The sequence below is a fragment of the Pelodiscus sinensis genome, chromosome 4 (genome assembly GCF_052426305.1).
Source record: "Pelodiscus sinensis isolate ZL-2025 chromosome 4, ASM5242630v1, whole genome shotgun sequence".
Lineage (NCBI taxonomy): Eukaryota > Metazoa > Chordata > Testudines > Trionychidae > Pelodiscus > Pelodiscus sinensis.
The window spans coordinates 49,249,562-49,275,918 of NC_143055.1; the positions used below are offsets into that span (position 1 = coordinate 49,249,562).

Genomic DNA, 26,357 nt, shown 5'->3' on the forward strand with positions numbered 1-26,357 from the left:
TGCTTCTGGTGGTGATATAAAGGAACCGGAGCATTTGAGGAAAGTGCTTTTCTAACTTCCTATTAGGCAGAATAGTAAAGCAGAAATTCTCTTTTCAACTAGTTGGGTGTGCCTTGTAAGTGGAGAACAATCAGTCTTCGGCTTTGACTGCCTTTTTTCTCAGCAGTTCATCCTGAATTGGATACTCTCAGTAGCATCCCATCTCATAAAAACATTATTTACAGTGTAAGATTTGTTTTTGTTCCATCCTGCACTTTTACAGGACGTATAAATACTAAGGGATTTTGTGTCTGTATATATTATGGATCCTTAGCAACAATTTTAATGAAATGTAGTTTTAAAAAATCAAGTTAACAGCCCTGTTGATATGGGGCTTTTCACACTTGCATTCTGAATGACACCAACTATGAAAATTCCTCAATTACGTTATCAGCTCCTGTTCTATACTTTTTTATAATAAATTTCAAGTTAGGTATTACATTTCAGAGAAACATCAGCAATTTAATGACTACTATCACAAATGACTCACCAAGGGTTCAGCCATTACGACTTCAATTTTCTTTTCAGCTTGAACAGCAAACTCAGCAAAGAGGCTCTTGATGACATATTCACCAGGTTTGACATCCGGATCAATTATAATGTTAGACATAATGACGCTTCTCTTTTCCAAGGTGGAACTGATGTTAGGAGAAACTCTACGTTTATTTACACTGCTGGTGGGTGCTGAGGCTATAGAGAAAAGAAATAAAACCAAAATTAATAATAAAGCAATAGACTAGCAATGTGCACACCGTACCACACACAGCATACTGTGCCACTCACAGCACTTCAGGAAACCAGAAATAGAAAAATACTACCTCTAGCCTCCATTAAGATTTTACAATTGGTATAATGTTAATTTGACTCAAGGAAGGAAAATATCTCCTCTCATTTTTATCAGTGAAATGCAAACATCACTTAAAAGAGGCACTCAGAATGGGTGGGGGTTACTGAACTGGATAGCCCAGATGACCAATAATGGTTCATTATATTTATCTCCCTGCACTGTGGGAAGCATTTCCTGATCTGAATTTTCTCACATCATCCCTGATCCTTTGAATATCGCTGGTGAAAGTAATTCACTAGTATTATTTGACAGCTTGTACCACTTGGAAAATTGTTTTTCCTAATAAAAATCTGTTTTTCCCCTGTTGCCTCCTAAGCCAATTTCTTTTATTTACACTGTTTAGAATTGAATCCTGCCAATTATAAATTCTTTTATATATCTGTAAATAGTCAGTTTTCCATTCTCCACAGAGAATATCATGTTCACCTTTAATCATATGTATGAATTGCCAAACTTCTTATTTCCCTCCCCAGACTCTTGTAAATGTATGTTTGCTTGCATTAAGATCAAGTATGTAAAAATAAATGCAGTATTGCAAATGGGGTCATCCCAATGCAAAATTTTATTATTTAGCATTGACATGCCAAATAGAGCAGATACCTACATTGCTTGTTTTGCACAAAAACAGCTAAATGTATCTCTGAAGGCTCCCTTGAAGTCAGAATTTCACCAGGGAAAAACTGACCCAATATTTCTTTAGTATTTGCCAAGAAAGAAACAGCAGCAGTTTCATTGATGACCAGAACTATTTGTCTCCTATTATTCTATAAACTGCATACCCTCATTTTGTATTTGTGCATTTGATTAAGAACAGCCATACTGGGTCAGAACAATGGTCCATCAAGCTCAGAATCCTGTCTTCCAACAGTGGCCAGTTTCCAGGTGCTTCAGAGGGAAAGAGCAGGTGAAACACCCTGTTGTCCACTCCTAGAGAAGGACACCCTGAACACAGGGTTACATCGCCATCATCTTCGCAAAAGTCACTGATCTACCTATTTTCCATGAACTTATCTAATTATTTTTTGAACCAGTTGTACTTCTGACCTTCACAACAGCCCATGGCAATTGAGTTCCATAGGTTGTCTATGGGTTGTGTGAAGTAGTACTTCCTTTTGTTTGTTTTAAACTACCTGCCTATTAATTTCATTGTGTATCCAATTTCTTTTGTTATGTTTATTCCTTCATAAACATTTATTTATTTTCTCTACACCATTCGTGACTGTAGAAGATTCTATAACATTAGTCTTCAGTCATGTCTTGACAAACAGAAAAGTATCAGTCTTTCTAATCTCTCTTTATATGGGAACCATTCATACACTTAATCATTTTTGTTATTTTTATGTACTTTTCTCCAAATTCCAATATACCTTTTTTGAGATGAGGCAACCAGAACTACACACAATATTCAAGATGTGGACATACTGTTGATTTATATAATGGATTATGATATTTTTCTATCTTTTCAATTCTTTTCCTAACATCTCCTAACGCTAAACTTTTTTTTTTTATTGTCACTGCACATTCAGCACATATTTTCAGAGAATTATCTTCTCCAAGATCACTTTCTTGAATTGTAACAATTAATTTAGACCTCAACATTTTTTATGTATTATTGGGATTATGTTTTCCAATGTACATTATTTTGTATTTGTTAACACTGAATTTTGTCTGCCGCTTTTTTGCCTAGACCCCACTTTTATGAGATCCTTTTTAACTCTTCACTCTGCCTTAGACTTAACCGTCTTAAGCAATTTTGTATTGGCTATAAATTTTTGCCACCTCACTATTTACCCCCTTTTCCATATCATTTATTAATATGTTGAACATTACTTCTCACAGAACAGATCCCTCTAGGGCAATGCTATTTCTCTCCATTCCAAAAACTGACCATTTACTCCTAACTCTTTGTTTCTTGTCTTTTAACTAGATACTGGGTTAATGTGCATTTCCCCCATGTGAGTTTCTCTAAATTATTCTTTATTTAACTTTATTTTAAATATTACAAACCAGTTTATTTTGCAAAGTTTTAATTTTGATTTTAACTTGTCAACAACTTAACTAACTGTATGAGCTTTTTATCATCCACATTTTAAAGAACTGTATCCTTTTTCATCTTAAGGCATTAATGCAAATACTGATTATTACATGGACTAGAGCGGGGTGGACAATAATTTTTTCCCCGGGGCCACTTAGGGTTGCCAGGTGTCCGGTTTTCACCCAGACAGTCTGTATTTCTGGCCGCTGTCCGGTAAAAAAACCCCAGAAAATACCAGACATGTATTTTCTGTTTCTCTCGACGGAAGGCCGGTGGGGAAAATCTTCTCCTGCCACATCTAGCATGGGGGAAGCAAGGAGTGTGGGGATTCTTAAAGGCACAGGCAACCTCCTCCCCCCCCAAAAAAACAACTTTTGTCTCCTGGGGTTTTTGGTCTGCCAGGTTTGTTTGTTTTTTTGCCATGTTTGGGATTTTTGGTGAAAGCATCTAGCAAGCCTAGGGCCACTTCAAAAATTTTTGAAATAGTCCTGGGCCACCCAGGAAGGGGTGAGAGTCTAAACAGGACGGAATGGGGCCTAAACAGGAAAGGGCGGGGCTACCCTACTCCCAGACCATGACTCGTCAGGGGGTGGGAAAGCCCCTTCGCCCCCCCCTTCCCATTAGATACCCATGCCCCTGGAAGAGGCTTGGCACGCTCCCCCAACCCCAGGCCAATCAGGGCCTGGGGGTGGGGGGGGATCACGGCGAGTTTCCTCCAACCCTGCAAGAAGCTCATGGCACTTTGAAGTGCTGTGGGCTCCTCACAGGGTTGGGCAAGGCGAAGGAAGCTTCATGCAGCTCCCCTGCCCCCAGGGCCTAATTGGCCATGAGGCAGGGGTATGCGCAAAGCCTCCTCTGCTCTCCCCCCCCACCCTATGAGCAGCACACAGCACTTCAAAGTGCCACGTGCTCCTGGCAGGGCGGGAAGAGGCTTGGAGGCAGGGCAACAGCAGACCTCCACAGGCCAGATCCACACGCTTGGCGGGCCAGATCCGGCCTGTGGAGGCCCTTTTGCCCACCCCTGGTGGTAACCCACTTAACTTCTGTCTGTGAGAGCCAATAACTTATAACTAATCTGTCAAACTTTAGTCCATTCTATTTCCCTGTAATACACATTTCTTTAATTTTGCTATAAAAATGTTATTTGGTATTATAACAAATGCCTTATTACTGTAAAATGCATTTCCTTTTTGTAATGAATTTCTTATCTTCATCCTATACAGATAGCTAGTTTCTTGGGTGCAAACTTTAAGTAGGATGTAATGCATACTGTAGGTGCTTACTAGGGATGTGAAAGTGTACCTGATTACATGCACTTCACCCCACTCACCATGCTGCTGCCTCTGTATCAGTAAGGGTGAAGCTTACCAGTTAACTTGTTAACCAGTTACCCACTCACATCCCTAATCCACACTAAATTAACAAAAATTATACTAATTAGCAACTTCTTGATAAACACAATATTTGGCACACACACATAGTTCTTCATATACATCTCTCATTAGAAACATTCTGAAAAGCTCTCTTTAAGGCTACAATTATTTAATAATTCATAAAAAAGAGCTCTATTGAATCTGAAATTATGAGCCTTACAGCTGGAATTATGCATACTTCTAGTGCATAAATAAAGAAGTAAGGAAAAATAACCATAGTGAATTTCAGCCCTTTTAGAAATACAGAGGAAAACATAAGCTACTGTTTGCCAAATGGAAAAAAATTAAATGATTAGGAAGAAGAAGTGTTATTTTCAAGTATTTAAGTGTGTTACTAACAATGAGCAGAGGAAAAAATAACGTTTAAATTGCTTTATAAGCTTAAAAGGGCATTATTGATACAGGTATCAGGGAAGGGTTTTTTTCCTATTTAAAATATAGAGCTTGAAGTATGGAAAATAATTCTGCATGATCTTCAAAATAAAAACTGCAGAAGTTGCAGCAGCTATACTTTTCACTAATATTCAATACTCAATAGACAAAACTAAATATGCATTCATTGGAAATGTATTTGATAACCTTCATTTCAAGTGTCAAGAATTTATATAAAATGACCATATCAGATTAAACTACTAAATTACAGATTAAAAAAAGAAATGGATTGTTAACTTGTACTGTAAGTCAAAGAACCTATTCATATGCATTTCTTTTTTTTAACTCAGTGCTTGTGAAAAGTGTAAGTGTGACACTAACAAAGAATAAGAATGTGTGACAATGTCAACATCACCTGAAAAATTATTTCAGCAAACTTTTCTAAGAAATCTTTTCAACAAATGCCATGGTTCTAAGGCAATGGTCCCCAATCTATGGTGCATGCCCCATAGGACAGTGCAGAGGAAAGTTCAGGGAAGTCTGGTGGGATCTAGCATAGCCCCCACAGGAGATTAGAAGGGAGTGCCACCCAGCCCTGCTCACAACTCTACCCCTGCCTTGCTTTCAACCGCAGCTGTGACCCCAACATCAGTTGTTGTCTAAAGAATTCAAAGTACCATGGACATTTATTTGGATAAAAAAGTGGCAGTTTTCAAAATAAGAATATAATCATTTTTTTTGGAATATTAAGTTCGGTTTTTCCTGGTTATATAATCAAGCTACTATTTCTTGGAACTTTTTTTTCCCCTTGCAACTGTTTACAAAGCAACTGCCAAGATTCTAACAATTCCATTTGCTGCAAGTCCTAAATGAAAGAAAAAATGTAGTAGGGATGTGAAGGACCAGTCAACTAGTCGCTTTCCACCCTTGCTGGCTCTATCAGAAAGAGGCAGCAAGAGGATGGAGAGGAGGAGGTACTTTAAAACAGCAGCACTGCCTGAAGCCTGGGGCCAGACCTCAGGCTCCATGCAGTGCTGCCAACCCTAGGGCTGTTGATACACTTCAAGGCGGAATCGCCCTATAGACAATAGAATAGTCGATGCAAAATAATCAACTATTCGATTAGTCAGTCAATATTTAACATCCTTAGAATGCAGCTCCTTCCCCTTCGAAATGTTACAAATGAAATGCACATTAAAAGACCAAATCCTTGCTTTGACATTCATGATAATATGTTTTAAAATAATTCTCAAAATATATATGAATTTCAAAAGAATAATCAAATAGAAGTGAAAAAATTCGGTGGTGTCAATGGTTTAAAACATGATTAATTTAGAAAGATGAGGCATGGCACTTATTACTACCTATCATTCATTTGTCTAAATACCAGAACAGCTGTGCAGAAATTGACTTATACAAAGTATTCATGTTTTGTATACTGTAAAATGAAAGGGGTAGATTAGAAAGTAAGTTCTAACGTGCATAGATATCAAAAACATTATTGTATTTTATTGTATTAATATAATTACTTTTGAGACAATGTTAAAGTTGCTTTCAAAAACTGAATAAGCATTACAACAGTCCTGGAAAGTACTTAATATTACAGGAATTTACAATGGATGCACAGGCAGATTAAGTGTCTTTAAGACACAGCAATTTAACGTCAGAGGCACGAACAAAGACTCAAAAGTACTAACTCCAAAGCCATCACTAATTATTGATCTACTGGTTCAAATAAAATAACAGTTGGTGTGCAACCTAGATGGTGTACAGTGAAGCACTGCCAAATATAGTTCTCCTGTTTTAATATAGGCTCTCATGTCTATTTATTGAATGCCAAAGAGGAGAGCGATGATGAGAGTAAGGAGGTGATTTTTACCTCTATACGTAGCACAGTAAGAGTACTGGAATACTGCACATTGTTCTACTGTCCACCATTTCTGGTAGACTGGTTGGACATCCAATACTCAAGTACATTATCCTTAATAAGAAGAATAATTCTTACTGTTTTAACTTTTAAAATTTCAAAAGAAGCCTATATCAAAGATATTACTAGACCATGTGTGTCAATTTGGAGCTGTTGGTGACTTGGGCAGTTCAGCTTGGGAAACCCAAACAAATGTGAAGAAAAAATTGGACATTTCAAAGGCAACATTTTAAAATACAGTTGAAATTTTCCAGTCCAGCATGCTCTGGTCCAGCAACATCTGAGGTCCGGCATGATTTTAGTTAGCCAGATGTCTACTTATCATGGATGTGGACAAGTTTTCCACAGTCCCATAAGGATTTTTTTTGTTTGTTTGTTTGTTTTTTTGTAGAGTCACCAATCCTGGCTCTCAGTGGTCTGTATTCATAGTAACTCTAGATTAGCCATTTACTTGACTCTTACAATAAGCAATTTCCTCCTTCCTGGTCTCTTTCTCGTCCCCTTGCCCACTACCTTCTATTCTATGTAGCTGACATTTACTTTTTCATTATAACCCTCTGATATGTAATGGTCACGCCAGTTCACTTTCAGAATACGATCTGAAGAAGTGGGTCCTCCCCACAAAAGCTCATCAACTAATAAACCATCTTGTTAGTCTTTAAAGTGCAACATGACTGCTTTTTTTGTTTTACCAAGTTCAGACTAACACAGCTATCTCTCTGTTACTGTTCTGTCCTGTTATTTATTTCTAATTTACCCCTAAATATCTTCTAAGCGTGCAATAAGCAGTGAAAGTACTGATAATGGTGCTAGACAATACTGATCTCCTGTGATACAGCATATTCTCTGGTTCGGCACCAATCAGGTCCCAAGGGTGCCAGACTAGAGAGGGTCAACTTCTATTTGCCTACGTAAGACAATAACATATTTTTGTTTTAAAATTACATTGAGAATGCAATTATGCTATCTTCAGTAAAAATCGCAAAGCAATTTAGAGTCATTTTTTATCTCAAAATTTATAAGAGCTTTAACAGCTCATATTGCTGTTTATCATCTCAGATATAGTAATGTTTATGTTCTATGTGTAATTAAAAACTAATAATAAGTTTCTAAAAGTTCAAGGAAGGAGATGAGAGTCCATGTTTGCTTATTAATAATGCAACAATTACTATGACTAACATATATTGTCAGCAAGATTATTTCAGATATTTATATTGAATGGTATCCCCTTAGTATTGAATAAAAATCATGGTTTTGAATTTGATGACTGCAAAAATATGGATTTTAAACTGCATATTCAAATGTATTTCATTATAAGAGGAGTAATAAATCCCTCTCTCTCTATAGCTTTTATGACACCAAATATGAAAACTGCATGTCGTTCTGGACAATTCATTATCTAAGACAGCGTTCTGTAAACTGTGGGTCATGACTAAGGATGTTAAATATCGGTTCATTTAACAGCTGATAAACCTCATGAATTTTTATCAAATAGTGGACTATTCTATAGTCCCTAGAGATGGGGCCGGTAGCCAGTGCACTCCAGCCGCCCTCCCAGGGAGCCCCATGCCACTCTGCGCTGCTGCCTCTGCATCAGAGGCAGCAGCATGGGGTGCCAGATGGGAGCTGGTTTGTGAGGGGAGCCAATTTAAAAACCCTCTCCTCTCAAGGACCTGTCATCCTGTGCTGTGACCTCAAGGGCTGGATTAAGGGGGGGGGCAAGAGGGGGAGAGGCAGCTAACCGGGCAGCTGCCTGGGGTGCCAACCTATGGGAGCACCTGATGGCAGCTGTAAGGGGCGCTGCGCGCCCAGCCCCCCTTAGAGCTGCCATCAGGCGCCACGTGGCGCTCCTTAGAGCTGCAATCGGGCGCAGCGCACCTGATTGCAGCTGTAAGGTGCGCAGCGCACCAGGGGGTGGGGCCATATATGCGCCGTGCGCCTGAGTGCAGAGCCACGCATGCATCGCGTGCCCACTGCCCGGGGAGCAGGAATGGCTCGAGCCGGCCACGGTGGCCTCTGATACATAGGTCTATAACATGTAGCCTACAGCATTAACCGATAAGCTTTTGCTTTATTGGTTAATCAACTATACTATTACAACCCTAGTCTTGACCACAAAGTGGGTCGCAATCACATTTTAATAGGGGTAGTCAGGGCCAGCATCAGACTTGCTGGGATTCAGGGCTGAAGCTGAAGCCTGAGTTCCACCTCCACCAAAGCGGCAGGGTTGGACCCCCCCCAAACACACACACACACACACACACACACACACACACACACACACACACACACACACACACACACACACACACACACACACACACACACACTAGCATGACTTGGGCTCCATCCCCAATATCTGGGATCCTGGAGTAATTTGTTTGTCAGAAGGTGGTTTCAGTGCAGTGAAGTTTGACATCCCCTGATCTAAGATATATTAAATTATTGCATATGAAAGGTCAAGTAGGGAACACACTACATGATGATAAGCAAAATACTGGGTAGAATTTTGTTCCTCTTCTAAAACTGTTGTTCTTTGTGCTGCTAGCAAAAGTACAACATGAGAAAAGTTACATCAGTTTCCAAATGTATTTAAAATATTAAAATACTACAAAAAGAAATCTGGAACTTAAACAGTATCACTCACAATAGTGAAAAAACAAAATAATATATTCATAGTTCCTTGAACACAACTGAACATTATTCATTTTAAACAATGTCCGGTTTGTTTATTCTGTTTTCATGATCTAACATGGTGAGCTGCTAAGTGGGAAATCTGTGAGCAAGTGCCCCTGTTATGCTGTAAAACAAATGTGTAAAACAGCCTTGTTTTGGTTGCTACTGACATTCCAAATTGTTCAGATAATTTTAGGGAACAGTAAAACAATATAAAGGAGAACTAAACATAAAAATGCCCTCAAGATCAAAGAACAAGGAAGGCTATTGGTAAATTAAAACTTGAAACTAAATTGTTCTATATTAAACTTAAAAAGCACACCATTAATATTTTTAGGGTTAGCTATCAGTCTTTATTTCAATCAAGGTCTTGTAAAACCAAAATGTGGCACTTCCTTTAATATAAAGATTTGTGAGCATGTTTATCTACTTTGTAGTCTACTCTCATTTATAGCACCAAATCAGTATGATATTGAAGTCCATGTTTAATCCTGCTACTTTCAAATGGAATCAATACATACTTAAAAAGACAACAACGAGTTTAAGTACTCGCTGAATCAGGACCTATGCCTGCTCAGTTCTTATGACCAGGCAAGAAGAAATATAAACCCACAAGCAGTGGTAGCCCTCTTCGGTATGTCTATATATCATAACAAGTGTGTGTCAACCTTAAAAGAACAAAAACAATCAGTCATAGCATTAAAAAAAAATCATTAGATTAGGCCAATCATGAGAACATAAGAACGGCCGTATTGGGTCAGACCAAAGGTCCATCTAGCCCAGGTGCCCCAGAGAGGGTGGACCGAAGACAATGATCAAGCGATTTGTCTCCTGCTATCCTTCTCCAGCCTCTGACAAACAGAGGCCAGGGACACCATTTCTATTCCTGGCTAATAGACTCCATGAAATTATCTAGCTTCTCATTAAACTCTGTTATAGTCCTAGCCTTCACAGCCTCCTCTGGCAAGGAGTTCCACAGGTTGACTACACACTGTGCGAAGAAGAACTTTCTTTTATTAGTTTTAAACCTGCTACCCATTAATTTCATTTGGTGTCCTCTAGTTCTTCTATTATGGGAACTAATAAATAACTTTTCTTTATCCGCCCTCTCCACACCACTCATGATTTTATATACCTCTATCATATACCCCCTCAGTCTCCTCTTTTCTAAACTGAAAAGTCCGAGTCGTTTTAACCTCTCTTTATATGGAACCCGCTCCAAACCCCTAACCATTTTAGTTGCTCTTTTCTGAACCCTTTCCAAGGCCAAAGTATCTTTTTTGAGGTGAGGAGACCACATCTGTAAACAGTATTCAAGATGTGGGCGTACCGTAGTTTTATACAGGGGCAGTAAGATATTCTGTGTCTTATTTTCTATCCCTTTCTTAATAATTCCTAGCATCCTATTTGCCTTTTTGACCACCACTGCACACTGTGTGGAAGTTTTCAGGGAACTATCCACAATAACTCCAAGATCTCTTTCCTGATTTGTCATAGCCAGATTAGCTAGCCCCCATCATACTGTACGTATAGTTGGGGTTATTTTTCCCAATGTGCATTACTTTACACTTATCCACATTAAATTTCATTTGCCATTTTGTTGCCCTATCGCTCAGTTTGGTGAGATCTTTTTGGAGTCCCTCACAGTCTGCTTCTGTCTTGACTATCCTAAACAGTTTGGTGTTATCATCCACAAACTTTACCACCTCACTGTTTACCCCTTTCTCCCGATCATTTAGGAATAAGTTGAAAAGGACTGGTTCCAAGCCTGACCCTTGGGGGACACCACTAGTTAACCCTCGCCATTCTGAAAATTTACCATTTATTCCTACCCTTTGTTTCCTATCTTTTAACCAGTTCTCAATCCATGAACGGACCTTCCCTCTTATCCCATGGCAATGTAATTTACACAAGAGCCTTTGGTGAGGGACCTTGTCAAAGGCTTTCTGAAAATCTAAGTAGACTATATCTACTGGATCCCCCTTTTCCGCATGTTTGTTAACCCCTTCAAAGAACTCGAATAGATTAGTAAGACATGATTTCCCTTTACACAAACCATGTTGACTTTTGTCCAACAAATTATGTTCTTCTACGTGCCTCGTAATTTTATTCTTTACTATTGTTTCGACTAATTTGCCCGGTACTGAAGGAGGAGTAACGGTAGTTCGGACTAGGACTAGGACTAGCGGACATTTAAAAATGGCGGCGCCCGGCTTTTTGCAAATGAAGCCCGGGAAATTCAAATCCCGGGCTTCATTTGCAACTCTGGTTGCCTACATTATCACCCTAGTTCGAACTAGGGTGGTAGTGTAGACATACCCTGAAAGACTAATTTAATGGAAGTCAGCATATATCAAGATTTTAAAAAACACACAAATGAAGTAGTGTAATATAAATAACTAAGTTTTATGATTGGAGTATGTCTATACTACAACAGAAAGTGTGATAGCAACTCAGTCAGGCTTGCCTATGCTAGCTTTAATCTAACAAGCACAGATAAAAATAGCAGTGAAAACAGCAGTGTGGACTTCAATGTGGGATGTACAAGCCTGCCTGGTCCTCCTGGACATATACACTCATGTTGCCAACCCAGCCACTGTGCATTCTCTGTTATTTTTAGCTATGCTAGCTTGATTAAATGAATGGCTATTTGCCAACATGGTCAGGGATGCAATTCCTTGCTCTAGGTATCCATAAACCTCTTTGTGCATTAAACTCAAACTGTGGGTGAGAGGGAATGGATCACTCAGTGATTGTCATGAACTGCTCATTTCCTCAGCAACAATCTGGCAGTGGCCACTGTCAGAAGACAGGATGCTGGGGTAGATGGACTATTGTTCTGCTCCAGTATCATGTGTTTATATTCTAGCCAAATTCTGGAATAAATTACAGAAATGTAAAATAAATTAGTATGGTATCAATGTACTGCAGATATACTTATTTCAGATGAAAGCACATGAATGACTACAGTATATTTCCCAATGAGTCCAATCTTGAGGATGACTGTAAGTCAAAAGTATCTTGAACACATTTTTTAAGTCATTATGATGCAAACACAACAGATTATCCAGGGGCATCACAAAATACAGATTCTTCTTCTATTTAGTGACATAGCACATGCATATTTGAGAAAAGTTTTTAAAGTTATTTTATATGTGTTTTATTTGCTATTTCATATGTCCCATATTTTTTCCCTCTTCCAACTTCCCCTCATTTCTTCTTTTTCCCCTCCCTTTTCTATCACTTTCCTTCTCTAAAGAAAAGATGAAGTCAGACCTCCTCTTTTATTTTGTTTAAGACAGAAAGAGTATTATTCTCTACTTTCTCTCTATTCTTCTGCATTCCACAGCCTAAGTGAGTACTGTAATTCTTGTGCACAATACCATGAGTCAGCAACAATCCCACTCACTTCCTATGAACTGACAAAATTGAAGTAAAAGGATCATTAATATACACCTCAGTATTTATTATTTCATAATGTAAATAATTACATAACAAAACTACGTGTATGCCTTAAACAATAGTGAAGTACACTTCTATTTTATTAGACTCATCAAAATAGCTGTAACCCAAATGCCTATTTTAATTACAGACTTTGTCCCGATCCACAAAAAGACAGTGGAAATTCTAAAATATTTAATACCATAGAACTAGACCAAGTGATTTGTTGCAATTTACTTCTTCTATAATCATAGTACCTAGGAGACCTAGTAATGTATACCTTTGGGCTATGAGTACAGCCAAATAAATGGAGAGTTTTTGCCTTACAAGTTAAGTATGAGACATGAGAAAACAAGATACAAACTGACAGCGGAGTGTAAAGAAAAAAATTACCCTATGTCTATTCTACAAAGTTTACAACAGCACAGCTATACCAATGCAGGTACACACCACTGTAAGATTTTGTGTAGCCACTCTGTGACAACAGGACAGCTCCTATGGACATATTTTAACCATCTCCAACAAACGGTAGTAATTATGTTGGGGGAGGGAAGCTCTCCTGCCCACACAGAGGCGTGCACAGTACCACTTATACTGGCAAAAAATTTTATACCTCTAAGCGACGTAAGTTTTGCCAAAATAACATAAGAACAAAAGAACAGCCATTCTGGCTCAGACCAAAAGGTCCATCAAGCCCAGTATCCTGTCTTCCAACAATGGGCAATGACAGGTGCTACAGTGAATGAACAGAACAGAAAATCATCAAGTGATTCTCCCCTTGTCATCCATTCCCAGATTCTGACAAACAGAGGCTAGGGACACCATTCCTATCCATCCTGGTTAATAGCCACTGATGACCTATCCTCCATGAATTTATCTAGCTCTTTTTTGAAACTTGTAAAAATCCTGGCCTTTACAATGCCCTCTGGCAAGGAGTTCCAGAGGTTGACTGCGCATTGTGGGAAGAAATACTTCCTCCTGTTGGTTTTAAACCTGCCACCTATTCATTCCATTTGGTTAAGCGTAGCTCATATCATTGGAACAAATAAATAACTTTTCCTTATTTACTTTTCCCATACCAATCATGATTTTATAGAACTCTGTCATATCCCTCTTAGTCTCCTCTTTCCTAAGCTGAAAAGTCCCAGTTTTATTAATCCCTCCTCTTATGGCAGTTGTTCCAAACCCTAATCATTTTTTTTGTTTGCCTTTTCTGAATTTTTTCAATGCCAAGTGGTAGTGTAAACCAGTGATTCTCAAAGTATGGTCTGTGGACCACTAGCAGTCCATGACTGTCTTGCAGGTAGGCCGTGGGTTCAGGGATTGCTCCCTGGAGCTTCAGCTCTGCACCCCCACTGCAAGGATGGAGCACTGACTTCCTGCTGTGGGGGGTGGAGGGGAGCGATACTCATTGGAGGAGGGCAAGGAAGCGATTCCGAATGCTGATGTTCTCCCCCCACTCGTCTAGAGCAAAACCGGTCGCCTTTTCCTGCTGCTCTCATTGGCCAGAATCACAGCTAATGGGTTCAGCAAGGGGCAATGCCGGGGAACGATGGGAGGCACCAAGCCAAGTAAGCCCCACCATCCACTTCATGCCCAGACCCTGCACCCTTCATCCCCCTCACACACCTCTCCCACTGAGACCCCGAACAAGCATCCCACTCCTACATTCTCCCTCGTAGCCAGACCCTCCACCCGACCTCCAGCCTCACCTGCTCACCCCAGTCCTGTACCCAACTTCTCTCCCAGACCTTGCACCTCCACCATCCTCTGCACGCAACATGAACGGTTGGCCCATGGTTCGCAGAAAGGTCTGTGTTGAGTGAGGTGAGCTGTGGACTGAAAGTTTGAGAACCACTGGTGTAGACAAACTCTTATCAGCATGTTAAGACAACACTCTTAACAGTAGTGTTTGCACAGCAGCAGCCTAGCCATTTCTGAAAGTTATTTTGTATGCCTCATGGCAAAAGACAGTCAAAGTAGAGATCTTCAAAAAAAATTACTGTGCAGATATTTATAGAAGGAAATTCTACATGAGGCAGCACAGGAGAAAGCATGAAAGTAGTCATAGGAAACAAGTGTAAGTGGATGCTGACATAATGAGCCAATAGGAGATGGAAATAATGAAAGAGATCACAGGTAGAGATAAGCTGTGAATGGCCTTGAAGCAAAGACAGTAGTTTACCTTTGATGCTACAAAAAAGAACAGAGGTGTCCAAACTTCTCCTCTTGAACCCCTCCCTTCATTACCAGTAAAGGAGATTGTCTGTGCCCCCCTCCATTACTACGTAGTTGGCTCAGCAGAGGAGTTTGGGCTGAAGGCACAGCTGGGATAGAACTGGGGATGAGGGCAGAGAGGGAACAAGGGAAGGCTAAGCTGGCCCCAGTAGGGTTGGGGGCAGGAGTGGCGATGTGGCCCAGAGCCAGGGCTTCAACCCAAGCTGCACTGGTAGGTGGAGCTTCGGGTCAAGAGTGGGGTTTTGTGGCACTCTCTTTTCAACCCAATGGAAGCTAGCCTGGACTCTGAGGTTCTCCCCCCAACTTTCCCCAATACATCCCTTTGGGGCACACCCCAGTTTGGTGGCCATTGGAGAAAAAAGAGCCAAAGAAGGATGTAAAGAGAGAGATTACATGGTCAAAGTGACAGGCCACGAAAATGATCTTTCTATCAGCTTTCTGAAGGGATATGAGCGGGGCAAGGCTGCATTTGATAATGCTAGAAAACAGCATAATGAAGTAATCAAGAAACAAAAATTATGAGACTCCAAAGGAGAGCTTTAGCTGTGTGGATGGATACGAAATAATGTCTTGTAGAGATGCTACGCAAAAAGAATAAGCAAGACTTAAACATAGCTTTGGAGTGATTGTGAGGACCTACATTACAAAATGCCACGTGTCAATGATGAAGCTTTTACCTTTTAAGGACTAGAAATAGAGCAATTTCTCCCAGTAAGCCCTTATATCAAGGAATCACACCTCATCTTGTATTAGGTTTCTTTGTTTGAAGATCTTGAAAAGCAAGATCATGCATGTGAACTACTATTTGCTGAATCTGGAGAAATGCATGCATCTTTAAATTGGACTGCATGATTGTAAAGACAAAAGAACACAGCTTGCACATAAATCTGAAAAGTTCAATGATGAATTAGGGAGGGAAGGTTGAAAAAAACTGCAAGTAGTAGGTGTGTTGGGCCAATCAGCTTTGAGTCCTAATCAGCAATTCCTGATTATGGTGTGACTCGAGGAAATCCTGACCACTATGTGCCAAACCATTAAAAACATTGTTTGATACAATTATCTCCCAGAAACAATATCCAAAACAAAATCACACTCACTCCTTATATCAACAACTTCTATGTAAAAAACAATATTTCCTCCTCACTTGGAAAGTTACCAAAATTGTCAAGAATGCTTCAGGTTACAAATATCATTTGGCACTTTCTATTTCACTATTAGAAAAATATGTTCATGCATAATAATGCAGAATAATGGGGAGGAGTGTGATCTTCCAAGAAATCATAGGACATATAATTTCTCCTTCCTCCCCCAAAACTCATCCATAATAGGAGTCAGATTGCATGTTCTAAATAAACACTTAAGCCACTGCAAAGCATAAATGGAGACACTTCAGACTCACTGCTATGAGCGACACTACTCCTCAGAATAGTGATAGAAATGGAGCCGTATTAGTCTGTTGTAGCTGAAACAAAATACAGGACTATGTAGCACTTTAAAGACATTAAATGCATTTAAGAAAGTTACATAACTACCGTAAATTTCAAGCTCAATCTAAAACTCTGTTTACAGCAAGTGAAATTTAAATAAATCTAGTTAAACCATGCTATACAGTATCTTTGTAATTAATGTTTTTGGTTTCTTGGGCTGCCAGACTGAGTTCAGATCTGCTATTTAGTTGTTCCTTTCACAGTCAATTTCTAGTCGCGATTTAATATGGTCTATAGTCATACACATTCAATAAAACCAGAAAACATAACTACTCTTACTTGACTTTGCACAATAAATTCAGCAATTCAGTCTCTGCAACAACTATCATATCTTAGAAGTACATATTTTGATGTCTCTGTTTTTTCTAAAATCTTATAATAGCTGAATATAGAGAATATTGAAACTATGAATCAATTAACAAGGCTTTTTTTTACACCTGCACCTTCTCAAAACTATCAAGTGGGCATTTGCAAAGGTTACATTTGCTAAAAATAGTTTTGAGACCGCAGCTATAATAAGGTTGCATATAACACCAATAAGAAATGAAATATTAACTAAAAATCAAAATAAACAGATGAAACTCTCTCCAGGACTCTTTACATTTATAGGAAATCATTTCCATTAAGTTCAATCTGTGTTACTACACATATTTAAAGAAAAACAAAAAAAGCAGTGAGCTTTCTCCTCTTGCCACTTCCTCATCGCCTAACTGAATGCCTGAGGGTATGTCTACACTACAAAGTTAATTCGAACTAACAGTGGTTAGTTCGAATTAACTTTGATAGGCGCTACACTAGCGCTCCGTTAGTTCGAACTTAATTCGAACTAGCGGAGCGCTTAATTCGAACTAGGTAAACCTCATTCTACGAGGACTAACACCTAGTTCGAATTAGCTAGTTCGAATTAAGGGCTGTGTAGCCACTTAATTCGAACTAGTGGGAGGCTAACCCTTCCCAGCTTGCCCTGGTGGCCACTCTGGCCAACACCAGGGAAACTTGTCTGCCCCCCTCCCAGCCCCAGAGCCCTTAAAGGGCCACAGGCTGGCTACACAGTTTGTGCCAGTTGCAAGGCTGCCAGCACCCAGCCAGCAGACCCTGCACCTGCCACGCCATGAGCCAGCCACCCGATGCCACCCAGCTCTCCCCCTCTTCCCGGGACGAGCCTGGCGGCTCCCAGGAGCCTGCCCAGGGCCGCAAGAGGCGGGCACCCGCTTGGTCTAGTGCGGAGATCGTGGACCTCATCAAGGTTTGGGGGGAAGCCTCCAATGTCTACGATCTCCACACTAGCCACGGGAACGTGGCTGTCTACGGCCGCATGGCTGACAGCCTGGCCGCCAGAGGCCACCAGCGGACCCGGGAGCAGGTCCGCTGCAAAATAAAGGACCTGCGGCAGTCCTACTCCCGGGCCTGCCTGCCAGGGGCCGACCCGGAGGCCTGCCCCCCACTTTCAGGCCCTGGACCGTATCCTGGGGGCTCACGCCATCCATGCCCCCCTGGTGGTCATCGACCCTGGGGCAGAGGGACCAGTCCTGGACACCGAGGAGGAGGAGCTGGAGGATGCCACGAGCCGGAGGATGCCACGAGCCAGGAACCTGCCAAGGACCCAGGACCTCTGAGGAACCCCACAGACAACATCTCCTGTGTCGGCCGAGGCCGGGGAGGCCTCCACCTATGAGTACCATCATGCTCCCCTTATATGTACGGGGTGGTGGGTGGGAGAGGGAGCCCACGGACCGTGAGCCTGGGCCTTGCCCACCATGGAGCAGCAGCTGGGTGTCATGCAGGGGCCTTGGCCTTGCAGAGTGGGGCTGGATTTTACCCACCTTGTCCCCAGGGAGAACTGACCGCTGCTTTTGTTTCACCACAGCCGCAGCACCTGGGACTGCAGGGCGCACCACCCCGCCTGCAACAGCCACCCGCGCCCAGGCCAGCCGGCGTGCCAGAAACCAGGAGGACTACCAGCGGCGGCACCTCTGGTTCATGGAGCAGCGGCTCTGCAACCAGGAGCACTGGGTCCGGGAGGACCTTCGGCTGCACCAGAGGAGTGTGGATGCGCTGGAGGAGCAGGGCCGTGGCCTCAGAGGCCACCTCCAGACCCTAGTGGACCGGTTCCTGCCTCCTCCTGCTCCGGCTCCTGCGACTGCCGCAGCTCTCACTCTTCCTCCCACCCCTGCTGCCCCTGCTCCCTCTGCTGCCCCTGCTCCCTCTCCCGCGTCCTCCGCACCCCCCCCCCGTCCCTCCTGCCCCACCCTCCACACCCGCTCCCCCCCGAGGTCCCCACACCCGCAGTGTTGTGAGACGGGAGAGCCAGCCGGACCCCCAAGCCTGAGCTTTCCCTTCCCTTCCTCACCTTCCACCCCCTTCCAGCTCCCTCCTCCCAGGTTTCCCTCTCCCCTCTCCCATCCTCACTCCTCCCTCTCCCCACCCCAGTTATGTAAAATAAAGAGAGGGTTTTTTTGCCAAACAGGTGTCTTTATTTGACATTAGGAAGGGAGGTTAGGGAGGAGAAAGGGGAAGGGGGGGAGGGTGGAAGAAGGCCCCAGTGGGGCATGCAGGGAGAGTTCAGTCCTCCTCCTCCACCTGGAAGCTCTCCCGCAGGGCTTCCCGGATCCGGATGGCCCCCCGCTGGGCTTCCCGGACGGCGGTGGTGCGGGGCTGAGCGTACTGGCCAGCCATGCGGTCAGCCTCAGCCATCCAGGCTGGCAGGAAAGCCTCCCCCTTCCTCTCACACAAATTGTGCAGCACAGAACATGCTGCCACCACGGGAGGGATGTTGTGCTCAGCGAGGTCGAGGCGGGTGAGGAGGCACCTAAATCGGGCTTTCAGTCACCTGAAGGCCCCCTCAATGATGATGCGGGCCCTGGTCAGCCTCACATTGAAGGCCTGGCGGGAGGGGCTGAGGTGCCCCGTGTAGGGCTTAATGAGCCAGGGCTGTAGGGTGTAGGCCGCATCCCCCAACCGGGCAGACGGGCATGTCCACGTCCCCGACCCTGATGTGGTGGTCGGGGAAGAAGGTCCCGGTGTTCAGCCTCTGGCACACGGAGGAGTTCCGGTACACCCTGGCATCGTGTGCCTTGTCAGACCAGCCCACATTAATGTCCGTGAACTGTCCCCGGTGGTCACACACGGCCTGCAGAAGGACGGAGTAGTACCCCTTGCGGTTCACGTACTGGGAGGCCTGGTGTTCCGGGGCACGGATGGGGATGTGCGTCCCGTCGATGGCCCCCCCCCCCCTGCAGTTGGGGAAGCAGAGGGCGCCGAATCCCTGGATGACGGCGTCTGGGACGGTGAGGCGGACCACCCTGCGGAGCAACACCCAGTTGATGGCCTTGACCACCTGCAGAGAGACACAGCAAAGCGCGAATCAGTGGGGCGCCCGGGTGGCTGGGAGTGCTCGTGCCCTGGCAGTGCCCCGCGCCCCACTCCCGGGAGCAACCCCCCCGGGCAGCATGTAGTACGGCCGGGAGAGACCGGCCCCTCCGGTGCGGGGCACTTTTGCCTCCTCCCTCCCCCTCACCCCCCATTTTCCCTGGGGCAGCCCATCCCCTCCTTGCAGCCCCCCTCGCCCCCGGCCCAGTGGCCGGCGAATGCCGTACCTGCATGAGCACCACTCCGACGGTGGATCTCCCCACGCCGAACTGGTTCCCGACGGATTGGTAGCTGTCCGGGGTGGAGAGCTTCCAGAGGGCGATGGCCACACACTTCTGGAGGGGGATGGCGGGCCTCATGCGAGTGTTCCTTCTGCGCAGAGCAGGGGCAAGCCACTCGCAGAGCTCCAAGAAGGTGTCCCTCTTCATCCTGAAGTTCTGGGTCCACTGTTGGTCTCCCCAGCGCTCCAGGACGATGCGGTCCACCAGTTGCTGCTAGTGTCCAGACGGCAGATGCAGCGGGGTATGCCGGCGCCCGGGCGCCACCGCAGCTGCTCCATGGCCCCCAGGGTGGCCAGGCGGAGAGGCAGGGGGCTGACGTGCACCAGGTGGAACAGGGCAGCCTCCAGCCATTGCTGGTAGGCTTGCAGCAGCAAGTCCATAAACTGCACCAGAAAGTGCAGGGCGAGCTCTGACTCCATGTTGCCACCTGCGGCGGCGTCCCTGAAGGGAAGCACCGACACAGACAGGCGCAGAGAAAAACGCTTTGCTGTCCCTTGGCGAGGTAGGCAAGCAAACGGAAAAACTGCGAACCGGCTGTCCAGGGGGGTCCCTTTAAGCACGAGCCTCAGATAGCCTCAGACAGCAGCCACACAAAGCAACTACTGACCTGATGCCCTGCCGGAATCGGTTTCAGCCGCCCTTAAATGCGCCCCTGCGTCCAATCAGTGTGGACGCGCTAGTTTGGATTAGCAAAACGCTAATTCGAACCAGTTTTTAGTTCTAGATGCGCTAGTTCAAATTAGCTTAGTTCCAATTAACTAATTCGAACTAAGTTAGTTCGAATTAGCGCTGTAGTGTAGACATGCCCTGTGTATCTTCTGTACGCTACCTCTGTCACCATCTCTTTGTTAAAATCCCATGTCCTAGCTTGTTTTCTCTTTTTACACTAACCATAGTGTTTTGCTTTGTTAGATAATGCTTACCCTAAGATTTTTTGCATAGTTTCCTGTGGCTTCTCTAAAGTGACAAAGCACCCATGCTACTGATCCAGGGACATTTCCAAACACGTAGGCTACGTCTAGACTGGCATGATTTTGTGGAAATACTTTTAACAGAAAAGTTTTTCTGCTAAAAGTATTTCCACAAAATAGCGTCTAGATTGGCAAGGATGCTTTTGTGCAAAAAGTGCTTTTGCGCAAAAGCATCCGTGCCAATCTAGATGCACTTTTGAGCAAGAAAGCGCCGATGGCCGTTTTAGCCATCGGGCTTTCTTGCGCAAAAAATTAAGGTGCCTGTCTACACTGGCCCTCTTGCGCAAGTATTCTTGTGCAAGAGGGCTTATCCCTGAGTGGGAGCGTGAAAGTATTTGCCCAAGAAGCACTGATTTTGTACATTACGAAGTCAGTGCTCTTGCGCAAATTCATGCGGCCAGTGTAGACAGCTGGCAAGTTGCCAGTCTAAACGAACCCCTATAGTATTCAGGGTGATGGCTCAGGGAGGGCATTTGTGGATACAGTGGTGATTCTCCCTAAGCAACACATTTTCTTTTCTATGTGAAGTGGTGGAAGTGAGTGTTATAAGGGGTGGGAAAGGGGAGATCAGAATTGTTCTTCGACCAGTACTGCTGGCTGCTCTGCTGCCTCCTTTGAATAGCAGTCAGTGGAGCAGATCTTAGATGACTTCTGAGCCAGAAAGACATATGTTGATTGCTACAGGTGAAGAAAATTTACTTCCAAGGACAAGACAAATGAGGAGACTGGGTATGAGGAGCAGAATTAAGAATGTTAAAAAGAAAACCCTCTGAGGCACAACGGAAAATTTAGGTAAAACTATAATCTAGCTGGGTGAAGCAAGGTCACATAGTAGACGGGTTAGGTAACAAATAATTTTGTCAATTAAAAATCCTTAAGAGTTATAGTGTCATACTTCTATTAAGTACTAAGCAAAACTACAATGTCATCTAGTTGGGATGAGACTTGAGTGTGTATTGTGGGAAGAAAGGGGACACTGAGAACATCTCTCTCATAGCCAGTGTCAGGATACTAAAAGTGGGGAAAAACTCTGAGTTACTACAGATAATTCTGCCCTGGGTCTTTGGCTTGTAGGCCTCATCTACATGATCAGGGTCTAACTGATCACCATTTGGGGCTGGGAAAAAATCCTCCTCCCTCCTCCCCCCAATTTAGACTGTCAGAAACTGTCAGGGATTTTTCACCTTCCTCAGCAGTATGTAGACTGTGTAACTTGCAGCTTTAAATTAGTGTAAATGGTGGATTCTATGCAGGCCTGTAAGCAGGAATTTCAAGAGGAGAGTCATTTTTTTTGTAAACATGGAGTGCAATTTTTTTAAATATAAAGGAGTTCAAAATTGTCATGCAATGAGTATGCATAAGAGACAATGAAAAATTTGAGTGGAAACAGTGATTGGTAAAATGATTTTGTTATAACATACTAAAAATGTATACAGTACTAAAGGTTTTATAGAAATTACCTTCTGGGATCGCGGCAGGCAGCACGGCTTCCTTGGCCGCCACTGCTGCTGCTCCACCTGCTCAACGAGGCCAGCACTGGGTGAGTGGGGTGGAGCTTCCAGCCAGTGAAGCTGGGCCCAAGCTGCTCTTCGCAGGTGAAGGGCTCCATTCCCCTGGCCCTGCCCCTATGCCACCAGCCCCACCCTGCCCATCACACTGCAACACGATAGTTCTCAAACTTTTTGGCCTGTGACTCACCTGGCTCAATGCAAACCTTTTCACGGACCACCAGTTGCTAGTGGAAACTCACCATTAATTACATACATACACCCAAGTCATTTTGCTAGTGCTACAGCTAGGGAGAACAGTTAAATTTAACCAGTAAGAACGGAAATATTAATTTAAATTATTAAATAGACTAAGCACTTCAACTTTCTCATGTTAGTTTATCAAACTTCATGTTAAATAAAGTACAATATTAATTTATGTCCAAAACAAAAGGTTTCCATGTTTTCTTCATTTATGGCAGGGGTTGGGGAATCTTTTTTAGGTTGGGGGCCACTGACCCACAGAAAAAATTCAGTGGGGACTACACAAGTGAGATGCAAGCAACAACAAAAAACAAAAACAAAAACCCTCCAAAAAACCCCAACCCTCACTGATGTGGCCACCAACTGAGATACTTCACTCCTCTGGCATTCCAGTCCCATTGGGAGAGAGGAAGGGTCAGGTAGGACTGAGATTTGGGGCTTTCCATAGAATCTTAGGGTTTTAAGACACCTCAGGTGGTCATCCAAACCCCTTCCCAAAGAAGGACCAACCCCAGATTTATTTTTCTGGGGTTTCAGGGTTAGTGGATTTTGTAGAACCCTCTAGTCTTTGGGGTTTGGACAAAGAAAGGAGTGGTTCTGTGCTAACGAGAGGAATGCACTGCAGGATCTGGTAAAGAGGTATGGTGCAGGAGGGGATGAGGGTCTATGGTCTGGATGGGAGGTACGGTGCAGGAGCAGGTAGGCTGCAAGTAGGGTGTCTGGCCAGAGGGGAAGGTGAAGAAGCAGGCTGGGGTTGCCGGGTTTCTGTGGAGAGAGCATGACGCTGCAAGAGTGCAGGGGTCTGGGCATGAAGGGATGGAGGGGAACTTACTTGCCTTTGTGTCCCACTCCAGTCCCAGGCACTGCCTCCTCTTGCTCCCACTGGCTGGATTCCAGCCAATGGGAGCAGTGGGGAAATCCTCCAGGCAGCGAATCCATGTGCTGCTGTTCCCCCAGCTGGGGGAGGAGCAGTACTTCTTCCCCGTGAGTTGGATCATGCAATGAGGCTGGAGGCTCTCTCTCCCACCCAGCAGGAAGCCGACGCTGGCACTCCCACCTCGCAGAGGGGGGAAAAAGAAGGAAGGGCGAGGCTGAAGCACCAGCACGGGTTTCCCCCTGTGGGGGAATAGGAGGCTGAGCTACCCATAGTAGAGGCCTGCTATATACCTTGAAATGTTTAATTCAAATTTTTGTGATTTCAGTAGTTTGGCCAGAGGTTATGGGTCTATTATAGGAGTGGGTAGGTGAGGTTCTGTGGCCTGCAGTGTGCAGGAGATCAGACTATATTATAACGATCACTTCTGGCATTAAAGTATATGAAAGAACATGAATGCCCACTAAGCTCAATGGAGATATACTTGTGTAAAACCAGGTTATGGAACTGATCAAAAGTCTACTCAAGTCAATGGGAGTCTTTCCATTGACTTTGGTGCACTTTCAAATAGACCATAGATAAGAAAATAAAGAGTTCTGTGTAATTCAAAAATTTGTCTTTCACCCCAACAGAAATTGGTCCAATGAAAAATATTATCTGCCACCTTGTCTCTTTAATTTAAGTATCAATAAAATTAAACAGGATGCATAAATTCCCGAGAAGTCAGTAAAAGATGAATGGACTGCCAGGAACACTGTCAGTCCTGCGATGGGACACCTGAAACTGATCTCAGGCCTTGAGGAAGAAAATAACAAAGAGAGATATTAGCTCATTTATTGCCTGGCTGAGAGGGAGAACAAATCTTGAGCTCTCACTACACTGCTTGCACAGAGAAAAGTTGGCTATAGTCAGGAACGAGGGAAGCCTATTATTAAGGCCTTCTTGGAGGAAAAGAAGAGTTTGTTTCTTCATGTTTATTTTTGGACATTATGATCCTTGAAAGGCACGCAATTATTAGATCAGGGTTTCTCACTCTGGGGTACACAGAGGTCTTCCAGGAAGTATATTAACTCACCTAGATATCTGCCTGTTTTTCCATGGGCTATATAAAAGCACTAGCAGTCAGTACAAAATAAAATTTCATAGACAATGGTTTGTTCATAATGCTCTGTATTAAGAATGTAAAATCCCATTTAATTAGTTAACAGGTTAATAAACAGGGTAGGTAGAAAGGAGCTGCTCCAGCCAGGCTGGAGTGCCCCTACCCACAGCACGCCAGGGCCAGACCCGCCACAATCAAGGGCTGCTCTAGGCAGGCCAAAGCACCCCCTGCCTGGGGCAGGTGCCGCAGAGCAGTTCCCAGCCCCATGGCAGACGGGGGGAGGCTGCTGGAGCTCCAACCTCTTAAGTGTAACCATTAAGCCTCTCTCAATTAACCACTAACATCCCTACTCTGTATGCAACACACTGAAATAAGTATGTTTATATGCCAATTGACTGTGTATCTATATGGTAAAAATTAGAAAGTAAGCAATTTTTCAGTAATTTTGTACATTTTTAAGTAAGGTGAAATGCGAGAAAGTCTAAAACATACTGAATTTTAAAATCACAACAAAGATTAATGTGCAATTATACTACAGATCAGACCTCCTTGGTCTGGCACCCTTGGGACCTGAGCGGTCCCAAACCACGGAGTTTTCCGGACCAGGGGAGGTCACGGCTCTCTACCCAGCTGTAGACTCTGCTCCTAGCCAGGCTGCACTCCCTGCCGCCTTCCCCTCTTCCTCCAGCTCCAGTCAGGGCTGCGACCCCCACACTGCCACCCCTACCATGGAGCTGGTGCAGGCTGCACACCTGGCTGCCAGCCTGCTGACTTCAATCCCAGCTGCAGCTGTGCTTCCCACTACCAGCCCCAATCGGGGCTGTGCTTCCTGCTGCCAGCCGCACTGCCTTCAGCCATGCTTTCCACTGACAGCTCCACTGCCTTCAGCCAGCTTCCTGCCACCAGCCCCGGTGCCTTCAGCCTCAGCTGGGGCTGTACTCCCCACAGTACCAGCCTCAGCTAGGGCTATGCTCCTGGCTGCCAGCCCCACTTGGGGGTGCACTCCCTGCCTCCTGCCCTGGTCGGAGCTGTGCTCCCCACTGAGTCAGCCCCACTAGGGCTGCACTTCTTACCATAAGCCCAGCTTGGGCTACACTTCTGAACTGAGCCAGCAGGAGCTCTCTGGTCCAGGAGTATCCATGGTCCAGATTTTACAGGTTCAACCTATATATTCATTTTCATGTCTCTCTATGTAAAAAAAAAAAACATTTCCTGTGGGACAACAGAGAGGCAATCATGTCACTCTGCATCCCACAGCCACTCCACTTCATCCCTCTCTCTCTCCTCTTCGCTGCTAACCCAGCAGGGGTTGGCAACTAATGGCTCCTGAGCAGCAGCAATGAAGATAAGCTGCTGCTACTGCTGCTGGTGGTGGTGGGCTTGTGAGGGGGCTGCAGGGAAAAGAAGGGGACCAAGACTGCATGGCAGGCTCCTGGGGGAGTGGTGAAAGCAAGGCCCTTGAGGGGGAGACTAGGACTGGGGGACAACCTGTTTCGGCAGCAGGGCCCATGGCA

The 26,357-nt window shown here is 44.1% G+C and overlaps 1 protein-coding gene across 10 annotated transcripts in view; it reads right to left on the reverse strand.

The window, feature by feature from the left end:
• The window catches only part of FRYL (FRY like transcription coactivator), a 394,001-nt gene that overhangs the window by 267,063 nt on the left and 100,581 nt on the right, over positions 1-26,357 (reverse strand). For all 10 annotated transcript variants that reach the window (XM_075930452.2, XM_075930453.2, XM_075930454.2 and 7 more), the window contains one exon: positions 530-729. In XM_075930452.2, the coding sequence (XP_075786567.2) occupies positions 530-649 (120 nt within the window). In that variant the 5' untranslated portion in view covers positions 650-729. The remainder of the gene's footprint in view (positions 1-529; positions 730-26,357) is intronic.